We start from the raw sequence: 16,239 nt of genomic DNA on the forward strand, positions 1-16,239 counted from the left end.
ACTTTTTTTTCTCCTTCCTTTTGTTTTGCAACCTCTTGCAGTGAATTCCATGTGTTAGGGAAGAAAGATCACTTGAAAACATACACAGTGGCAAACCTCATCCTTTTTATTTCTTTTAGTGCTATTGCATTCATGAGACATCCACATAGAGGTAATGGAAGAGAAAAAAACCACAACATTCACAAGGGAAATAGATTCTAGTTTAAACTTCCAGGGGATTATTATAAACAGGGAGAAAAAATATTTTAAGGATTATGAGAAGTACCTTGTCAGTGTCCTTTTAAGTAGAACAACTACTAATGCATTAGTTACGGAGTTGTATGAAATGTAGCTTTTTACTAGGTGCTTTAGCTATAGTATATTAATCTTATAATCGTGTCCTAAATGGTACCTTATATAGCCTCATTCTTGCATCTCCCTTTCCTCCAACAAATTAGGTAGACTTACTTCTTCCATGAATGTTCAAGGAAATCCTGTACACGGAACAGTGTCTGATGTTACAAACATGCATTTGTCCCTTTATAGGCATTTGCAGAAATTGTCTATGACCTTGTGTAATGTCAGGGCATAAAGACCTTGACTCGTGACATCTGTCACAGTGATCATTGGAGAGGGGAGCGGTGGCTGCAGGGCCACCGTGCTCCTCGACACAGGGTGGAGTAGGTAGGATCTCTCAGCAATAGGCAAAACAATCAGTTTGGATGAAGAAGAAGAGGGAACAGCATATACCAGCTATGCTTGTGATCTGGAATAAGGAGTGGGGCAGGGATCCCACTGGGCTTCAGTCATGCGTGGTTTTGCAGGCAACTCTCACTCAAGCCATGACAAAGCTGCAATTTAGTCAGTCTTCATTTACCACTTACTACGCCTTAGCAGCAGCTTCACTGTAAGATCTGTCTGTAGTCTACCTCTGTGGACTTTTGTAAGCCAGGCAGGTGTGGTGCAGCCTCCTGCTTGAGACTCAAGCAGCTGCAATTAAACTCATGTCAGGTTGCCACTGCAAATTTCAGGAGTCAAGAGAAGGACGTGCTCTCTGGGGATGCTCCTGGACTGTGCCACGTGCTGGACTTTTATGAGATACCATCCATTTGGGGTGGTAATATGGTACATGGCATTGTAGGCGCCAAAGATGTTAAAAAAAAAAAAATAGTAGTGAGAAGAGGCTGAGAAGCTGAAATGTGATACAATTTGTGTTTACTACTTTCCAATAAAAGCTGTGATTTTTATCATTTGCTATTCTTCTTTCTTGCTATTCTCTTTCTAAGTAATAGGAGATAATATTCTGTTTTCTTTATGAACTCCTGTGTGTAATTTTAAGAGTAGATTCAAGCCTCAAACATCACAGATAGTGCCCCTAAATGTCCGCATACTATAATTACTGTTTTTTTCATGGGTACTGATTCCAGATGAAAAGACCATAGAAGCATTTTGGAGAACAACAGTCACTTGAGGAAGGACAGGTTTGTTAACATGGAGTGCTGGAGGATCTGTTTCTACCTAGGCATTACATTTAATTTAAGAGAACATTGGGGGGAAAAAAGGAGTATAAAATCCCTACTATTTTAAAATTTTCATTATTACTTTTGGGATCATGGTTTTCTTGTGAACAGTCGCAGCAGAAATGTAATTTTTGCTTTCAGATATTTTTATTTTTGTAAACCACTGCTTCTGTCAAAAGCATGTACTTAATTTTAAATGTGAATGCTAAAACTAATCGATATTAAATAAACATGTTGTCTTAATTAACGGCTCCTTGAAACATCACAGATCTTGTTCCACCTCTTTTGTATACTCCCAGCAGAATTTTCAAATTTCATTAATAACACTTGACATAACCTAACTCAGCTACTTGTGAATATAGTCAGCTACCCTTGTTGTCTTACAACTTTCCCTGCTGAAAAATTTGGTTTGTTTTAAACCTGAATTGTGTAGATTTCTGATACACTTTGGATTGTGACTACAACTGTGAAAATCCTTATCGTGTTGTCAGTGTCTGAGTTGGGTTTGGGTTTTTTTGCTTTAGTTAGTCTGTAAAACGTGTGAATTTGTCAAGATACGTTTTCTAGCTAACTTCCAGTTAGTGCATATTTTAACTAGTTTCTTACTATAAATTTTTCTTCTATATGCTTTCTTAAACTGATTTTCATGATTTGTGTTTTTTTTAAAAATATTAGAATATTTTAATAGAGATTTGTATTTATTTCTGGAGTACAGAAATGATCTTGAATATTCAAATAGTACGTAGAGCAAATTTTGTTTCCTAAACATTTGATCTATAGACCTATATAAGGTTTTTCGTAATAGAAAAAACTATGATATAGGAGAGATTTTTCTTCTGTCAAGAGGGTAATAAAAGCATGGCCAGCAATGATTGTCTGCATTTAATGAAAAGCTTGGTCTTACATTTATGCCAGAAGTGCACACAAATGGGCACCTGCAGGCAAGGCAGGCACTTCATCAAATGCTTTCCTTCTCAAAAGACTCCCATCTTGCAAACATCAGTTAGAAGGGTGGATGGGTAAGTAGTCTGCAGGTAGGTGGGTGGTAGATTGATAGGTAGAGATTCATCAGAGCAAAACAATGGAAATAATGGAAATAATGATAAGTGATATTGTCCTTTTAAATGAATAGATTGTACTTCACCATGTCTAATTTTCTCCATAGCTGCCTTCCTTTTGAAAGTGTATTGCCTTCCCTTCTAATGATACTAAAGATCTCATTCTTCTTGGGGGAGATAATTTAGGAGTTTACGTTTTCCAACTGTTGTGTCTATTGGACAAATTTTCTACACCATGCTTTTCAATATTTTGCCTTATATGAATGAGTCATTATCCCTCACATTATGGGAAAGTTCAGGTGTTATACTGGCTGGGAGTGACAGATAAAGCTCATCCCAGATACTAAATCCAACAATAAACCTTGTTTGGAAAGCAAAAAAGATTACATCCAAATTTCATCCTACCTGCGAATCACACTTACACGTGAAACTTTCCTATGTTTCGCATAAGAGGGCCAAATAAACAAGTGTGAGGCCAGATGTTTTTGTGTTCTCCTCTCCTGGTGTTTCCTTTGGACACAGACTGAGCCGGTCATTTGCTTGTAATTTCTGTGATTTCTTTTTCTGGTGTAAGCTTTTAGCTGCTGCTGTATAGGTCTCTTGCTTTTCTTCTTGCAAACCTCATCCTTCTTAGAAGTCCTTCATGCAGGAGTTCCTGGGCTGAATTCTCTGCTGATCTCACCATGAATGTATCAGCTTCAGTGTTTCACTGTCTGATGATCTTTGATGGGTCCAGAACAAGCAGTTTTGTTTTAGTCTTAAATAGAAATTAGCATTGTTACTTAAACACAACATTGACCAGAGGAGTAGTTGACATTCGGTTAACAGTAAATAGCAGTGTGTGCAACTGTAATTGCCCTCCCAGAAAAATCCTATTAGAACTTAATTTACCTAAAAACTTGAACCTCAATAAAGGTATTAGAGGCAGAAGCAGCTACAGTGAGAACCGGGACATAAACGCTCAGTGCAGTGAGGACGGAAAAGCAAGGCACAGAAAACAGCTCTTGGGGAACTGGGGCCACAGCCAGCAAATAGGAAATAAAATGTGTATTGTGGGGAAAAAAAACACTGGAAATTCCCTGTGCCACTCTCCCAGTCCTCCCAGATTTCCCCCACATCCTATGAGTCTCCTCCCAGTTGCCTCTACACTATAAACAGTCCCGGCTGCCTGTCACTGTCCTTAACTTGCATACTGTGGGATTCCAGGGGGCTGTTTTTGGTGTATTCTGGCTTTCTGAAATCAGCTGGACTGTTGTGTTTGTATGCTGCCACATTAGACCGTAAACGCTTGCACTTCTGCCTTACCTGCCTCTGAAGAGCCCCAGGTAGTTCTGGCATTGTATAAAGAGTAAATAACTTTAATTCCTCTGACCTCAGAAACAGGTATGTTTGGCAGTTTTCCTGGTGGGCTCTGTGCCTAGGATGGCCTTTGTTCTTACTTTCTCACATGATGAAGAGACTGTAAAGTCCTCTAGGTGTTTGACTAGACCTGCTTTAAGTAATTTCCTTAATGACTTAAAAAACAGGGATAAAATAGATGACTTTGTATACAATTTCTCATCCCCAGTGAAACATACGGCTATATTTCACTGGACATGCCAGCAGTATACAGCTGGTAGTTCCCATATGCAGGGTAGTGGTAGTTAATGTCTGGAGTCACAGTAAAGTATGACATTACAAACTCTGGTAACATGGCTTAAGGTGATTGCATATATATTCTTTTCAGGTTCTGATTGCCAGTATCATGTGCAGCTATAGCAAGGAGGACTGGATTGAACTTTCGAAAATGGCTGAGGTAATGGTTTTCTAAATGTGTTTCTGCATCTTTTTTTATTCTCCTTAAAAACAAGAACTGCAGTAAGGAATTTCTTGAAAGAAACAGATTCAAAGTGAAAAATGGGAATTTAAAGCATGTCCATTATAATTTGTTTATTCTGTGTTTTCATTAAAATGATGGAAATGTAAATTTAAAGGAAATCTGTTCCATAAAAATGGTCCCTTGGATTTTTAAGCAGTACCTGGAAAGCCTTTAGCTTTTGAATCTATATACTTTTTATTTGCATTTTAAGCAAACTGTATATTATGACGGATGCCCTGATAAAATTTAATTCTACCTTTGAGAGCCTAACTTGATCTTACCTTGCCTACAGGCACACTAGTTTGACAGCACCAGAAGAAATTTTGAATATAAAACTCTTGAATATTTAAAGTATAAAAGGCTCATTTAATACTGTTCTAGTTTTAATACAGACTTTCAAAAATGATAGCAAAGAAAGCCAGCATATATAACAGCAGTCAGAAGGCTTCCTATAATATAAATCCAATCTTACACAAATGCAAACAGACTATGCACCTGAAATTTCAATTCAATTTGAAGGAAAAAAAATAATTTAAAAACATGTACATATGTCTATAGGGAATCGTATAAAAAATACTTGATTAAGACTGCAATAATTTCATTCAGAAAGGTGTCTGTAGCTGAACAAAGTTGTTATTTTTAAATAAAACTGGGGTTTTTTCCATGTAAAATATCTAAAGGAAATAAAAATCATAGTTTCAGATCAATAAAGGAAGGTTTTAACAAATTTAAACAAACAAAAAACCCCCCACTCTTATCAGTATTGCTAGCATTAGCTCAGATTTAAATGTCTCATAAGTTGTTGGGGTTTTTATATATATAAGTCTTCATATATGTGTAGATATGAGTGTGGATATATTGAATTTGTGTTTTCATATGGCTGAACGTGTTTGTTTGGACTTTGTTGTTTCTTTATTCGCGGTGACCTGAGCCCTCCTATGCTGATGTGGGAAGACACCTCTATTTTCTTTAAACCTATGAGGAAAAAAATCACTTTGATGTCTTAGGGAGGTGAAATTAAACACTATCAGTAATTAGCTTGGTGATCTAGTGGACGTTAGTTCATTTTATACCTGTATTTACTTAATTGACCATGAAATCTTCTGTGGAATTCGTGCTTGACAGGAGCAGTACCGCTTTTAAACTGACTAAGATGAATGGCTTTATTGTGCCATTTGCTCCTCTTTCTGAATCTAGTGGTACTGCTATCCAATTTTAAGACAGATATTTCAATCTAAGTTTGTATTTTGTGTTGCCCCTTTAGAAAAAAGTAGTTATTTAAATGCACTTAATAACATGTAACCTATGTGATACAAATATCTTCCGCATAGTGGGTAGTCTCTACTCTTGTGGAGAGCAGCACCCATGTCTGGGTGCTCTGGAATCCACAGCTGAAGAGCAGTGATATGTAATTGCATGCATAGGATCCTACCTAGGAGGTAATAGATGAGATGTGGCTTTCCAAAGAGCAGAAGCCCCAAAAGGTACCACAGTGCCTCTCAGCAGGAGGACGACCTATTCATACAAAAGGTCAGCTTGTCACGGAAGCCAGCAGCACGGCATGGCCAGGCTTGCAGAGAGCTGGCTGGGATGTGGAGGACTCCTGAAAGTGATGGATGGCTTCTCCCCTGCTCACGTGCTTGGGGAGCTGCTGAACCATGGCCACACAGCAGGCAAAGTTACTCCAGTTCAATAAGCAAAAACAAAATGCAAATGCAAAACAAAATACTAGTTACAGCCATGTGGAAGGCAGCGGGAGGGATCCTCATCTCAGGCCGGAGCAGTTCAGCAGGGAGGAAGAGGACCGTGTTTGTGTGCTGCCCTTGTACACCTCGGCTCCTTTGCCTTTCTCATTGTAAATAATAGAGGGTACTGAAGAGAAATTAGCACAAGTAATATGTTTGTGTAGACTTTTTTTATAGGCTTTTGTTTGTCTGAGAAACAAAAATATTTAATGACAAAAGCTATGACAGGCACCCGCAGAAAATTTAGAGACTAAACTCATTAAAGCAGAAAGGATAAATTTACTACTGAGTCACAGTTCTTCAGAGCATAGAAGCACCTGCACAACAGTGACTACAAACCAATGCTGCCCTAAGGCCCTGTAATTGCATTTCATTTTTTAACATTTTCCAGAACCAGCCCCTTATTGTGCTTGTCTCGTTTTAATTTATTTTTTACTTTAATTTCCTTTGCACTTTTGGGAAGCCACATCAGGTTTTGAACTTTTTCTCTGTAATTATCAACACATTTCTTTTTCAGGCTATCATAACCATAGCTTTGTCTCTTAAAAAAAAAAAAAAGTTATCGAATGTTTAAGGAAATCTGACATGAACAGTCAATGCTACAGGAAAGAGTACTTGAAGTTTTTTGCATTTTTCTTCCTTTTGCATGTTTCATAGGTTGCTGGTGCAGATGCGCTGGAGTTAAATTTATCATGTCCTCATGGTATGGGGGAGAGAGGCATGGGACTGGCCTGCGGGCAGGTAGGTCTGTTAACCACAACCTCTGCAGCAATCCTGCACTACCACGTTGATAGTTACACCTCAGGGGGAAGATACAAGCAGCAGATTACTAGTTTGAGATTTTTAGGTTGAATGTGTTTAAATATTTAGTGCTGAAAGCAGAAAAAAAAAAGACAGAAGCTGAGAACATACAAAATGCTTAGTTTTGCTGAGAACAAAAATGCATTATGTATTTGACAAGGAACAAGATGAAAACAAAGAATTTCCAAAAAACGCTTGGACAGAATTTGTTGGTTTCCATTTCAGTGCCCTGTAGATATCTTTTAGATCACAACCCGGTAACTACTGCATGTATCGATAACAACTTTGAAGGACATGAGATATACAGACATTTCATTTCACAATTTTTAACGTAGGAACATAACTTTATTTTAGAATCATAGAATTAGGGCATACATTCTGGTAGTGCCACCTCCAGTTAACGTCTTGTCTTATAAGAGCCTGCATTCTGTAACCCATAGATTTGATGGTTTATACAGTTTAGGTTGGAATTACCTGTGCTTGATGTCTTTGCCTTTTAGAAATCTGATGCAGAGTTTATCAATACATCCCATTACTTCAGTTAGGAGGATGTGTGTTATTTTGCCCATGTAAAGAAAATAAACATGCACAAAAGCCAATTCTCATACTAATACACTTTTTGAAGTTTTCAGATTTTTGCATGTTTTGGTCATAGTTTGAGATTTGTTTTAGCTCTGAAATACACCCAAATCTGGTGAACTTGGAAGTATCTGAAAAATCTTGGTTAATAGGGAGAGGTTTTCTAGAGGTTGACCATCAAAGTTAAAGAAGTCTGAAGCCTGTTTGATTTCCCATCTTACTATGTTTTGAAAGAGGCGGAAAAGAAGGGAGGTGCAGAGTGGGAATCATGATTACATGCCATAAAATTGACACATACTATTCAGTTGATCTCCTTAGAGAGGGCCTGTAGACATCTTAATTCATCCTCACTTCCTCAATTAAACACAAAACTTTTAAGAACTGAGGTGTGGTTGAATAACTAAACCATTAAATTTCTAAAATTTTAGTAGGGAGGCAATAGGAGCTGTAGTCGTTCCAGTGCAACTGTGGACAGGCTTCAGGTATAGCTTTATCATAGCAATACTGTCAGGCACAGTGCACAGGACATTTTTTTTTATTTTCTGTGAAAAAAAATGATGTCAATCTGCTCCATGCTATAGATTTATTATTTTTTAATGAAAGTAATCTGGATGCTTTTCATAGCCAGTGGTCATTTACCAAAGTTATGATTAAAAATTGGAGAAAATTATTAAAACCATCCCAACAGGACCACACTAGCAAAATGGTAATAGTTATCATTAATTTTTTCCCCTGAATTGCATTCGACAACAAAGAACTGTAGTAGCCATTTTTATAAGTTTATGAAGCAATTCCTACCCTTCACTCTGCAGAGTGTAACTCAGTAGTTTTATTTTGTCCCCAGATGAGATGGCAGCGTGCTGTAGAAGGGTGCAGTTTGGTCAGGGAGAGCCCTGAAGGTTTCACACAGAAGCTGAAACAGGCTTCTTTCAAGCATGCTTTTCTTTTTTTTTTTCCTCCCCTTTTTTTTTTTCTAAGGCATATGTTATTTCCGGCTTTCACTGGGTGGAATAATGTATGCATGTGAAGTTGCTTAGATGTGTAGTCAGTAGGGAGCTGTCTGGCTACATGAGTTTTTACATATCTTTCAGCTATTGTAAAATCAGAGAACCAAATGCAAAATGTGAGCACTCAGGGCTATCATGTGGATTTGTGACTCTCCTTGGAGGAGACCAGATCCATAAAGCAAGAAGAAGATTACATTATATATACATATATGTTTGTATAATAATAAAATTTCTCTCTTCCCCATACAATACGGATATTCTTTTGAATGTTTAATATCTACTACTCTGGCTAAAATATATTCTTGTGTTTTCTTAACTGTTTCGACAAAATGAGAGCTCAGAAAATAATCTACTACTTTAGACAAATTAATAAAACAAACCATTTTTAGAGGGCCAGATCCTGAGGTTCTTCCTCACAGTTGGCTAAAATTAAATTACAGTGGCTTTAAATGTAGTTTATTGAAGCAAAGGGTGAGGACAAACTGGATAAAATAATGACACATGCGATGAGATTCATCAGTAGCTCTTTGGGGGCTTTCACATGTGGTGGCCCCTGGAGCTCCCCATCATTAGACAGAAAAGTGCTAGGAAGTATTTTGGCTCTACTCCTAATTTTTTTATATTCCCCCCCCCCCCCCCCCCCCCCCCCCCCCCCCCCCCGAGCTGAAGTCGAATAGGTCATGCATAGGTGATGTGGGGGAAGAAAAGGCTCAGATATGCCCTGGAAAAAAAACCCAAACCACTACTCAATATCTAGAAGTCAGGGCATGAGGTTTTGAGACAGAGCGGCTTTCCTGGTTGTACAGTGAAGCAGGTTTTCTTAAATCTGTTTGATAACATAATCCACATCTTCATAGGAAATTTTTTTAGGGATTAGGTCCCTTTTCATGCTTAAGCACATTAAATCCTCAGGAAACTACAGAAATTGCTGAGATGAAAAATAATGGCAGAAAAACATGTATATGTATTTTTACTATTTATAATGTCTATAATGTTCTGCCTTTGTGTTGTCGTTGTTTAAAAAAAGAGGGAAAGGAAAGGTTAATTACACTGTCTACTTTTTCTCCTCATTTCAATTCCTATGGTGTGCCTAAGGGTAAGTGTAGAAATCTGGGAACATCAGATTTAGTTTTTTTCTCTATCCTATTTTGTTATCTAGTCTCAAACACTTCCACTGTTTTATACCCACCGTAAATTTAAAAAATTCCAGATATATCCAAATTATAAATAAATATAAAAAAGGAATTGGTTTTAAGCATGGCTGTTTATACTGAATTACAGTTCTCGGCTTTTATTTGATTTTAATTCCAAGTCATTAGTGCAGACACTGTGGCGCCCAAACAGCATAGCTAGCCAGAGGGTAATATTAAGAGGCATCTGTATTGCTGCCAATAAGTTACTTAAAGCTGGTTCTGTATAAAATGTCAATTATATTTACTAATGCTGATTAATGACAATAAAGTTAAGGTTTGTATTCTTTTGTAACAGTCTGCAACTGTATAAAAGTTGGATATCACTAAAAATTGTAATAGTGTTTCCAGCATTAGGTTTAACAGCACTAATGTGTGGATTTTCATTGAATCAGGTAACATAAGCTTACAAAACATTTAATAGTAAGCATTAAGACAACACCGTGAACAACAGATTATTAAAAAATGATAGTATTGCTTTCCCACTATAGTTCATTACTGTAGTAATTATAGCATATTATTATGAAAATAATAAATCAACGACTGAGATAATAGCACTCAGATTTCAGCATCTAAGTTGTGGTGGTGTATTTGTGGTGCACTTCTTGTCTCTTCACTGGAAACTATGCAAAAATGTTCTGATTTTTTTCCCACTTAGCTTCTAAAAAGTGGCATTAAATATTCAGAACCGTTACTGCGATGCAAAATCAACAAATTTAAGCATTTGGCTTTGTGGTTTTGGTCAAAAAGTCAACAAGTCTCTCCAGCTGCGCTGGTAAGAATGAAAAAATAGTTGGATTTAGTCAGTAATCCGGGTTTTACTTTGCTTTCCTGCTAAATGTTGTGTCATCCTTTATTGTTATGAAACCTAGGTCTAGTAAATGTAGTGTGCATATACCTAGAATCTCTAGAATAAGACCGAGTAGGACAAGTGATGTCCAAAGTCTTCCAAAGTATCAGTAGGTCTCCTTGGCCTACTGGGAGTGAAAAACAACAGAGGGAAGAGAAGAGCAGCTTACAGATGCTTCAAAAGTAGTAACAAAGATGCTGGAAGAGTAGCTACAAAGAAGGAAAGATGGTTCTCTGCAGTGTCAGATGATACAGCAAGGGACAACAGCCACAAATTGCAGGCTGAACATTTCAGGTTGGGCATCAGGAAAAAAATTCACTAGGAAAGTGATGCAGTACAGGAATGTGTTGTCTAGTAGGGCTGTGTACTCAACATTTCTGGAGTTTTCGGGGCTCAGGCAGGCATAGTTTCATGGCCAGCTTCAATTGATGGTGGTGCTAGTCCCACTCAGAGCGGCAGCTTAGACTAGCTGCCCTCCAGAAGTCCACAGAGACAAACATTTCTGTGATTTTGTGGATTCACCCTGCTTAATTCCTATCCAAAGGTACTGCATTGTTTGTACCAGCAATAGGAAGTGAGTAGAATCATGGAATTCTTTAGGCTGGAAAAGATCTTTGAGATCATCAAGTCCAACTGTTCACCCAGGACTGCCAAGTCTATCACTAAACCACGTTCCCTAAGCACTGCATCTGCACGTTTTTTTAATACATTCCTCCAGGAATAGTGATTCCACCACCTCCCTGGGCAGCCTGTTCCAATGCCTGACCACCCTTTCAGTGAAGAACTTTTTCCTAATATCCAGTCTAAACCTGCCCTGGCACAACCTGAGGCAGTTTCCTCTTGTCCTGTCGCTGGCTACTTGAGAGAAGAGACTGACACCCACCTCCTTTCAGGTACTTGTAGAGAGCGGTAAGGTCTTCCCTGAGCCTCCTTTTCTCCAGGCTGAACAACCCCAGTTCCCTCAGCAGCTCTTCATAAGACTTCTTCTCTAGACCCTTCACCAGCCTCGCTGCTTTTCTTTGGACGCTCTCCAGCACCTCAACGTCTTTCTTGCAATCAGGGGCCCAAAACTGAACACAGTATTCAAGGTGCAGCCTCACCAGCGCCGAGTACAGGGGGACGATCACTTCCCTAGTCCTCCTGGCCACACTGTTTCTGGTACAAGCCAGGATCCTACTGGCCGCCTTGGCCACCTGGGCAACTGCTGGCTCATATTCAGCTGGCTTTCAGCCAGCACCCCCCAGGTCCTTTTCCTCCAGACAGCTTTCCAGCCAGTCTTCCACAAGCCTGGAGCATTGTGTGGGGTTGTCGTGACCCAAGTGCAGGACCTGGCAGTTCTTTTTGTTGAACCCCATGCAACTGGCCTCGGCCCATGGGTTCAGCCTGTCCAGATCTCCCTGCAGAGCCTTCCTGTCCTCAAGCAGATCAACACTTCCACCCAACTTGGTGTCGTCAGCAAACTTTCTGAGGGTGCGCTTGATCCTCTTGTCCAGATCATCAATAAAGACACTAAACTGGAGTGGCCCCAGTACTGGGCCCTGGGTAACATCACTTGTGACTGGTCACCAGCTGGATGTGACTCTATTTAGTACCACTTCTTGGGCTTGGCCATCCAGCCAGCTTTTAACCCAGCATAGTTATAATTTTAATCCACCCGTCCAAGCCATGATCAGCCAGTTTCTCCAGGAGAATGTTGTGGGACACGGTGTCAAAAGCTTTACTAAGGTCTGGGTAGACAGCATGCACAGCCTTTCCCTCATCCATTCAGCACGCTATCTTGTGGTAGAAGATCAGGATTATCAAGCAGGACCTGCCTTTTCATAAACCCACGCTGGCTGGGCCTGATCCCCTGGTTGTCCTGTACATGCTGCATGGTGACAGTTAGAATAATCTGCTCCATAACCTTCCCCACCACTGAGGTCAGGCTGATAAGCCTGTTGCTCCTCAAATCCTCCTTCCTGCCCTTCTTGTAGATGGACATCACACTGGCTAACCTCCAGTCTTCTGGGACCTCCCCAGTTTGCCAGGACTGTTGATAAATTATGGAGAGTGGCTTGGCAAACTCCTCTGCCAGCTCCCTCAGTACCCTCGGGTGGATCCCATCTGGCCCCATAGACTTGTGCACATCTAACTGGAGCAGCAGGTCGCTAACCATTTCCTCCTGGTCTGGGGGACTCCATTCTGCTCCTCCTCATCCATGTCTTCCAGCTCAGGGGTCCGAGTACCCAGAGGGAAGCTGGTCTGGCTGTTAAAAACCAAGGCAAAGAAAGCATTGGGTACCTCAGCTTTTCCTCATCCTTTGTGGCAATGTTCCCCCCGCAGCTAATAAAGGGTGCAGATTATCCTTGGCCCTCCTGTTTGTAGTGTATTTCTGAAAACATTTTTTGTTATCTTTTACTGCAGTGGCCAGCCTGGGTTCTAGCTGGGCTTTTGCCTCTAATCACCCTGTGTAACCTCGTGACATCCTCATAGTCCTTCAGAGCTGCCTTCCCCTTCTTCCGAAGGTGGTAAACTCTCCTCCTTTCCCTGGGTTCCAGCCAGAGCTCTCTGTTCAGCCAGGCCAGTCTTCTCCCCCGCTGGCTCATCTTCTGGCACACGGGGACAGCCTGCTCCTGTGCCTTTAAGACTGCCTTCCTGAAGAATGTCCAGCTTTCCTGGACCCCTTGGCCCTTCAGAACTCTCTCCCAAGGGGCTCTGTGTCCACGAGGCTCTTAAATAGGCCAGAGTTGGCCCTCCAGAAGTCCCACGCAGCGGTTTTGCTGACCCCCCTCCTTACTTCTACAAGAATCAAAAACTCTACCATCTTGTGATCGCTATGCCCAGGATGTTCTCTGACCACCACATCACCCACCAGTCCTTCCCTGTTGGTAAACAACTGTAGTAGTGGATAAAAAGAAGCAGAGGGACTCACTGTTCTCTTGGGGTAAGATGATCGGTATGTTAGGGAAATCTCAAGTTTAAAGCGACACATCAGTTCAATTTCCAGAGCACAGAGGATACTTCTATACTTTTTAAGAAAACCAGTCTTACATTCAAAGATCTCAGCCTAAGTGCAAGAACAGAGATTCTTTATGCCGGGGGTCCTCAAACTATGGCCTGCAGGCTGCATACGGCCCCCCAGGGTCCTCAATCCGGCCCCCCAGGGTCCTCAATCCAGCCCCTGGTATTTACAGAACCCCCCGCCCCCCCCCGCCGGGGGCTGGGGGGGGGAAAAAGCAGCCGCAGATGACTGCCTGCCACTGCATCTGCGCACTGGCCCTCTGATTAAAAAGCTTGAGGACCCCTGCTTTATGCTATAAGCAAATATTTTAAAAGTTCATAACATCCTAGCTTACAAATATTTCTCATTAATTAGTCATACCTTCTAAACTCCCAAATATAAAAAAATCTTTGCTTATCTCAGCATTTAAGCTATAGGTTTGGGGGATCGTTTGCTTTTTTTAGTTTATATTGAAGGAGTCATGTATGTGTCTCTTGTGAGCACTGAAATCCAGATCCTGGTAGCTTAACTATTCAGATCAAATGTAAGATGAACTTGCTTTGTGGTTCTTTTCTTACCTTTATTTTCATTTTACTTGAACTGTACTTGCTACAGCCTCTGTTGCTGGCTGTGTTCACGTTTATTGCCTGCAATTAGGAGGCAAGTTTCATAAAAGCCCACATTGCCTCATTCAGAAGATGACAAATCTGTCAAAAACAAAAAGCCAAAGAACCCCACAGCCCTGGTTACTCTGCAAAGATGAGAACTGGCTGCATGGCTCAATTAGATTTGCCCTGCTGTACCTTGGAAATAGGAAAGATGAGGCTGCTTTTTAATTGAAGTGCACAGCATAGCATGCTAATTCGCTGTTGCTCTGCCAGCAAGGAGCTTGAAGTATTTTAAATAAATGATGCCCCAAACAGAATTTGATTATATCCGTGTTCATGTGGCATTCTACTATCAGCCGACAATAATATGCTGGTTAAGTATAATTCATTGAGTCCTGCAGGCAGTATTAGTTCTCTCTCTTCTCTTTTGGTATCAACAGATTAATGCAAAGTGCAGCGGGGTGGTGGTACACTGTGCTATAGCAGCAATGGGAACATTGTCACCCAAAATCCAGTACAAACCAGTATAACCAAAGTGAGGTTTGTGTTTGTGGTGGGGTTTCAAGATTTATATGTTGTTTTGTTCTCTTGCATTGGCCACTTCAGTCCATTTTGGCTGGGATCTTAAGAAGGTAAGTCCTACCTGATCTCACTGTGTCTGTCAGTGCCCTCTGTTGCTTTGGGGCATGTTTCAACCAAGTGACCTATTTCAGTCATGTTTCTCAGAGTTGAAACTATTTCAAATATACTAAATTTCTGTAAGTTTCATAAAACTAGGCAGCTGGGTAGGGGGGAGAAATTGTCTGCTACCCAAGCTGATAGATACAAACAGGAGCCTTAGTACAGCTGATGGAAAAGCTCAGGCAGATGCAGGAAATCCAGTCCCAAGGCGCAGTCTCCTCAGAAACAAGGATTCCTTGGCTCGGGTGGTGAGGTGTTACTCTGGATGTGCAGAGATGTGCTGCACTGGATTAGGGATGTGCAGGGACAAGGGGTGCTGCTGATTGTCTCCTCCAACTCCTGCAAATGTAGATCTACACACGCTTTTTTGCAGGCCAGGAGATGTGATTCCTGGGTTTACATTCCTGGCTCCCACACTGATTGTAGCCACGTGTCATCCTTTCTCATAGTTCAGTTTTGTTGTTTTAACCTCTTTGGATGGTTTTTTCACCATCCTGTTTCATATGTGTCTCTTCCCTTTTTCTTTCCACTCCCTCCTCCTTTAAAATCCTCCTTATAAAGTTAATCCTTCCCTGAGTTGCTTTCAAAGTAACACTTGGGCTGTTTCTCTGGAAATCTGCACAGAAGCAGCTTGCTGACTGCGTGGTCCCTCCTGGGGTGGTGGCATCACTCACCTTCCTGCAGTACCCGAGGATTCATTTCCTTTTCTCTTGCCCTCACAGAATTCAAGTGTAATTAAATGTTGTGATTTAAATAGAGTGCTTCCATGTCTTTGGTTCCGTATGTCCTTTATGTGTTCAAGTATTTATTTTTTTATAACATGTAAAAGGAGACAATACTTAATAACGAGGTATGATAGTTAATTGGTATTTTGTCATTAAGAATTCTGGTTTTCATATACTTGAGGAGAAATTAATTAAGATGCACAGTTTAATAAATTCATCATCAGAACACTATTCTGTAATTTTATATTGCAGTTTGACAACATTTAATGCACTATTATTGCTTTGAAAGATTTTTAATTGAATTACTCAATAGACAAAATGGAAAATAAAAAGGGATTATAAATAGGACAGTAACAGCACTACCAACTTGCTGAAACTTTTTAATGACAAGGTGTGCTGTTAATAAGGTTTTAAATACTGTTTATGGGTGGTGAATTTTTATTTACATATGGAAAGCATTCTCTACAGAATGGATTTTCTTAGAAAACGTAAAAGTGATTCTGTTTCCTTGAAATTCATGAAGATATAAAAGAAAATTGGGATAACCTTATCTTCAGTCTCACTATGATGGAAGCGTTTCAGCTGGAATTCACATTATGGATGACAGATGTCACAAAGAAGGTCAATTTGGCCAAAGTATCAGTGACCTGCCACTGTT

At 40.2% G+C, this 16,239-nt stretch overlaps 1 protein-coding gene across 1 annotated transcript in view; it reads left to right on the plus strand.

Moving 5' to 3' along the window:
- The window catches only part of DPYD (dihydropyrimidine dehydrogenase), a 367,955-nt gene that overhangs the window by 240,477 nt on the left and 111,239 nt on the right, over positions 1–16,239 (plus strand). The window contains exons 15-16 of the mRNA XM_055815469.1: positions 4,284–4,352; positions 6,818–6,901. Of these exons, the coding sequence (XP_055671444.1) occupies positions 4,284–4,352; positions 6,818–6,901 (153 nt within the window). The remainder of the gene's footprint in view (positions 1–4,283; positions 4,353–6,817; positions 6,902–16,239) is intronic.

The sequence above is a fragment of the Falco peregrinus genome, chromosome 10 (genome assembly GCF_023634155.1).
Source record: "Falco peregrinus isolate bFalPer1 chromosome 10, bFalPer1.pri, whole genome shotgun sequence".
Taxonomy (NCBI): Eukaryota; Metazoa; Chordata; class Aves; order Falconiformes; family Falconidae; genus Falco; species Falco peregrinus.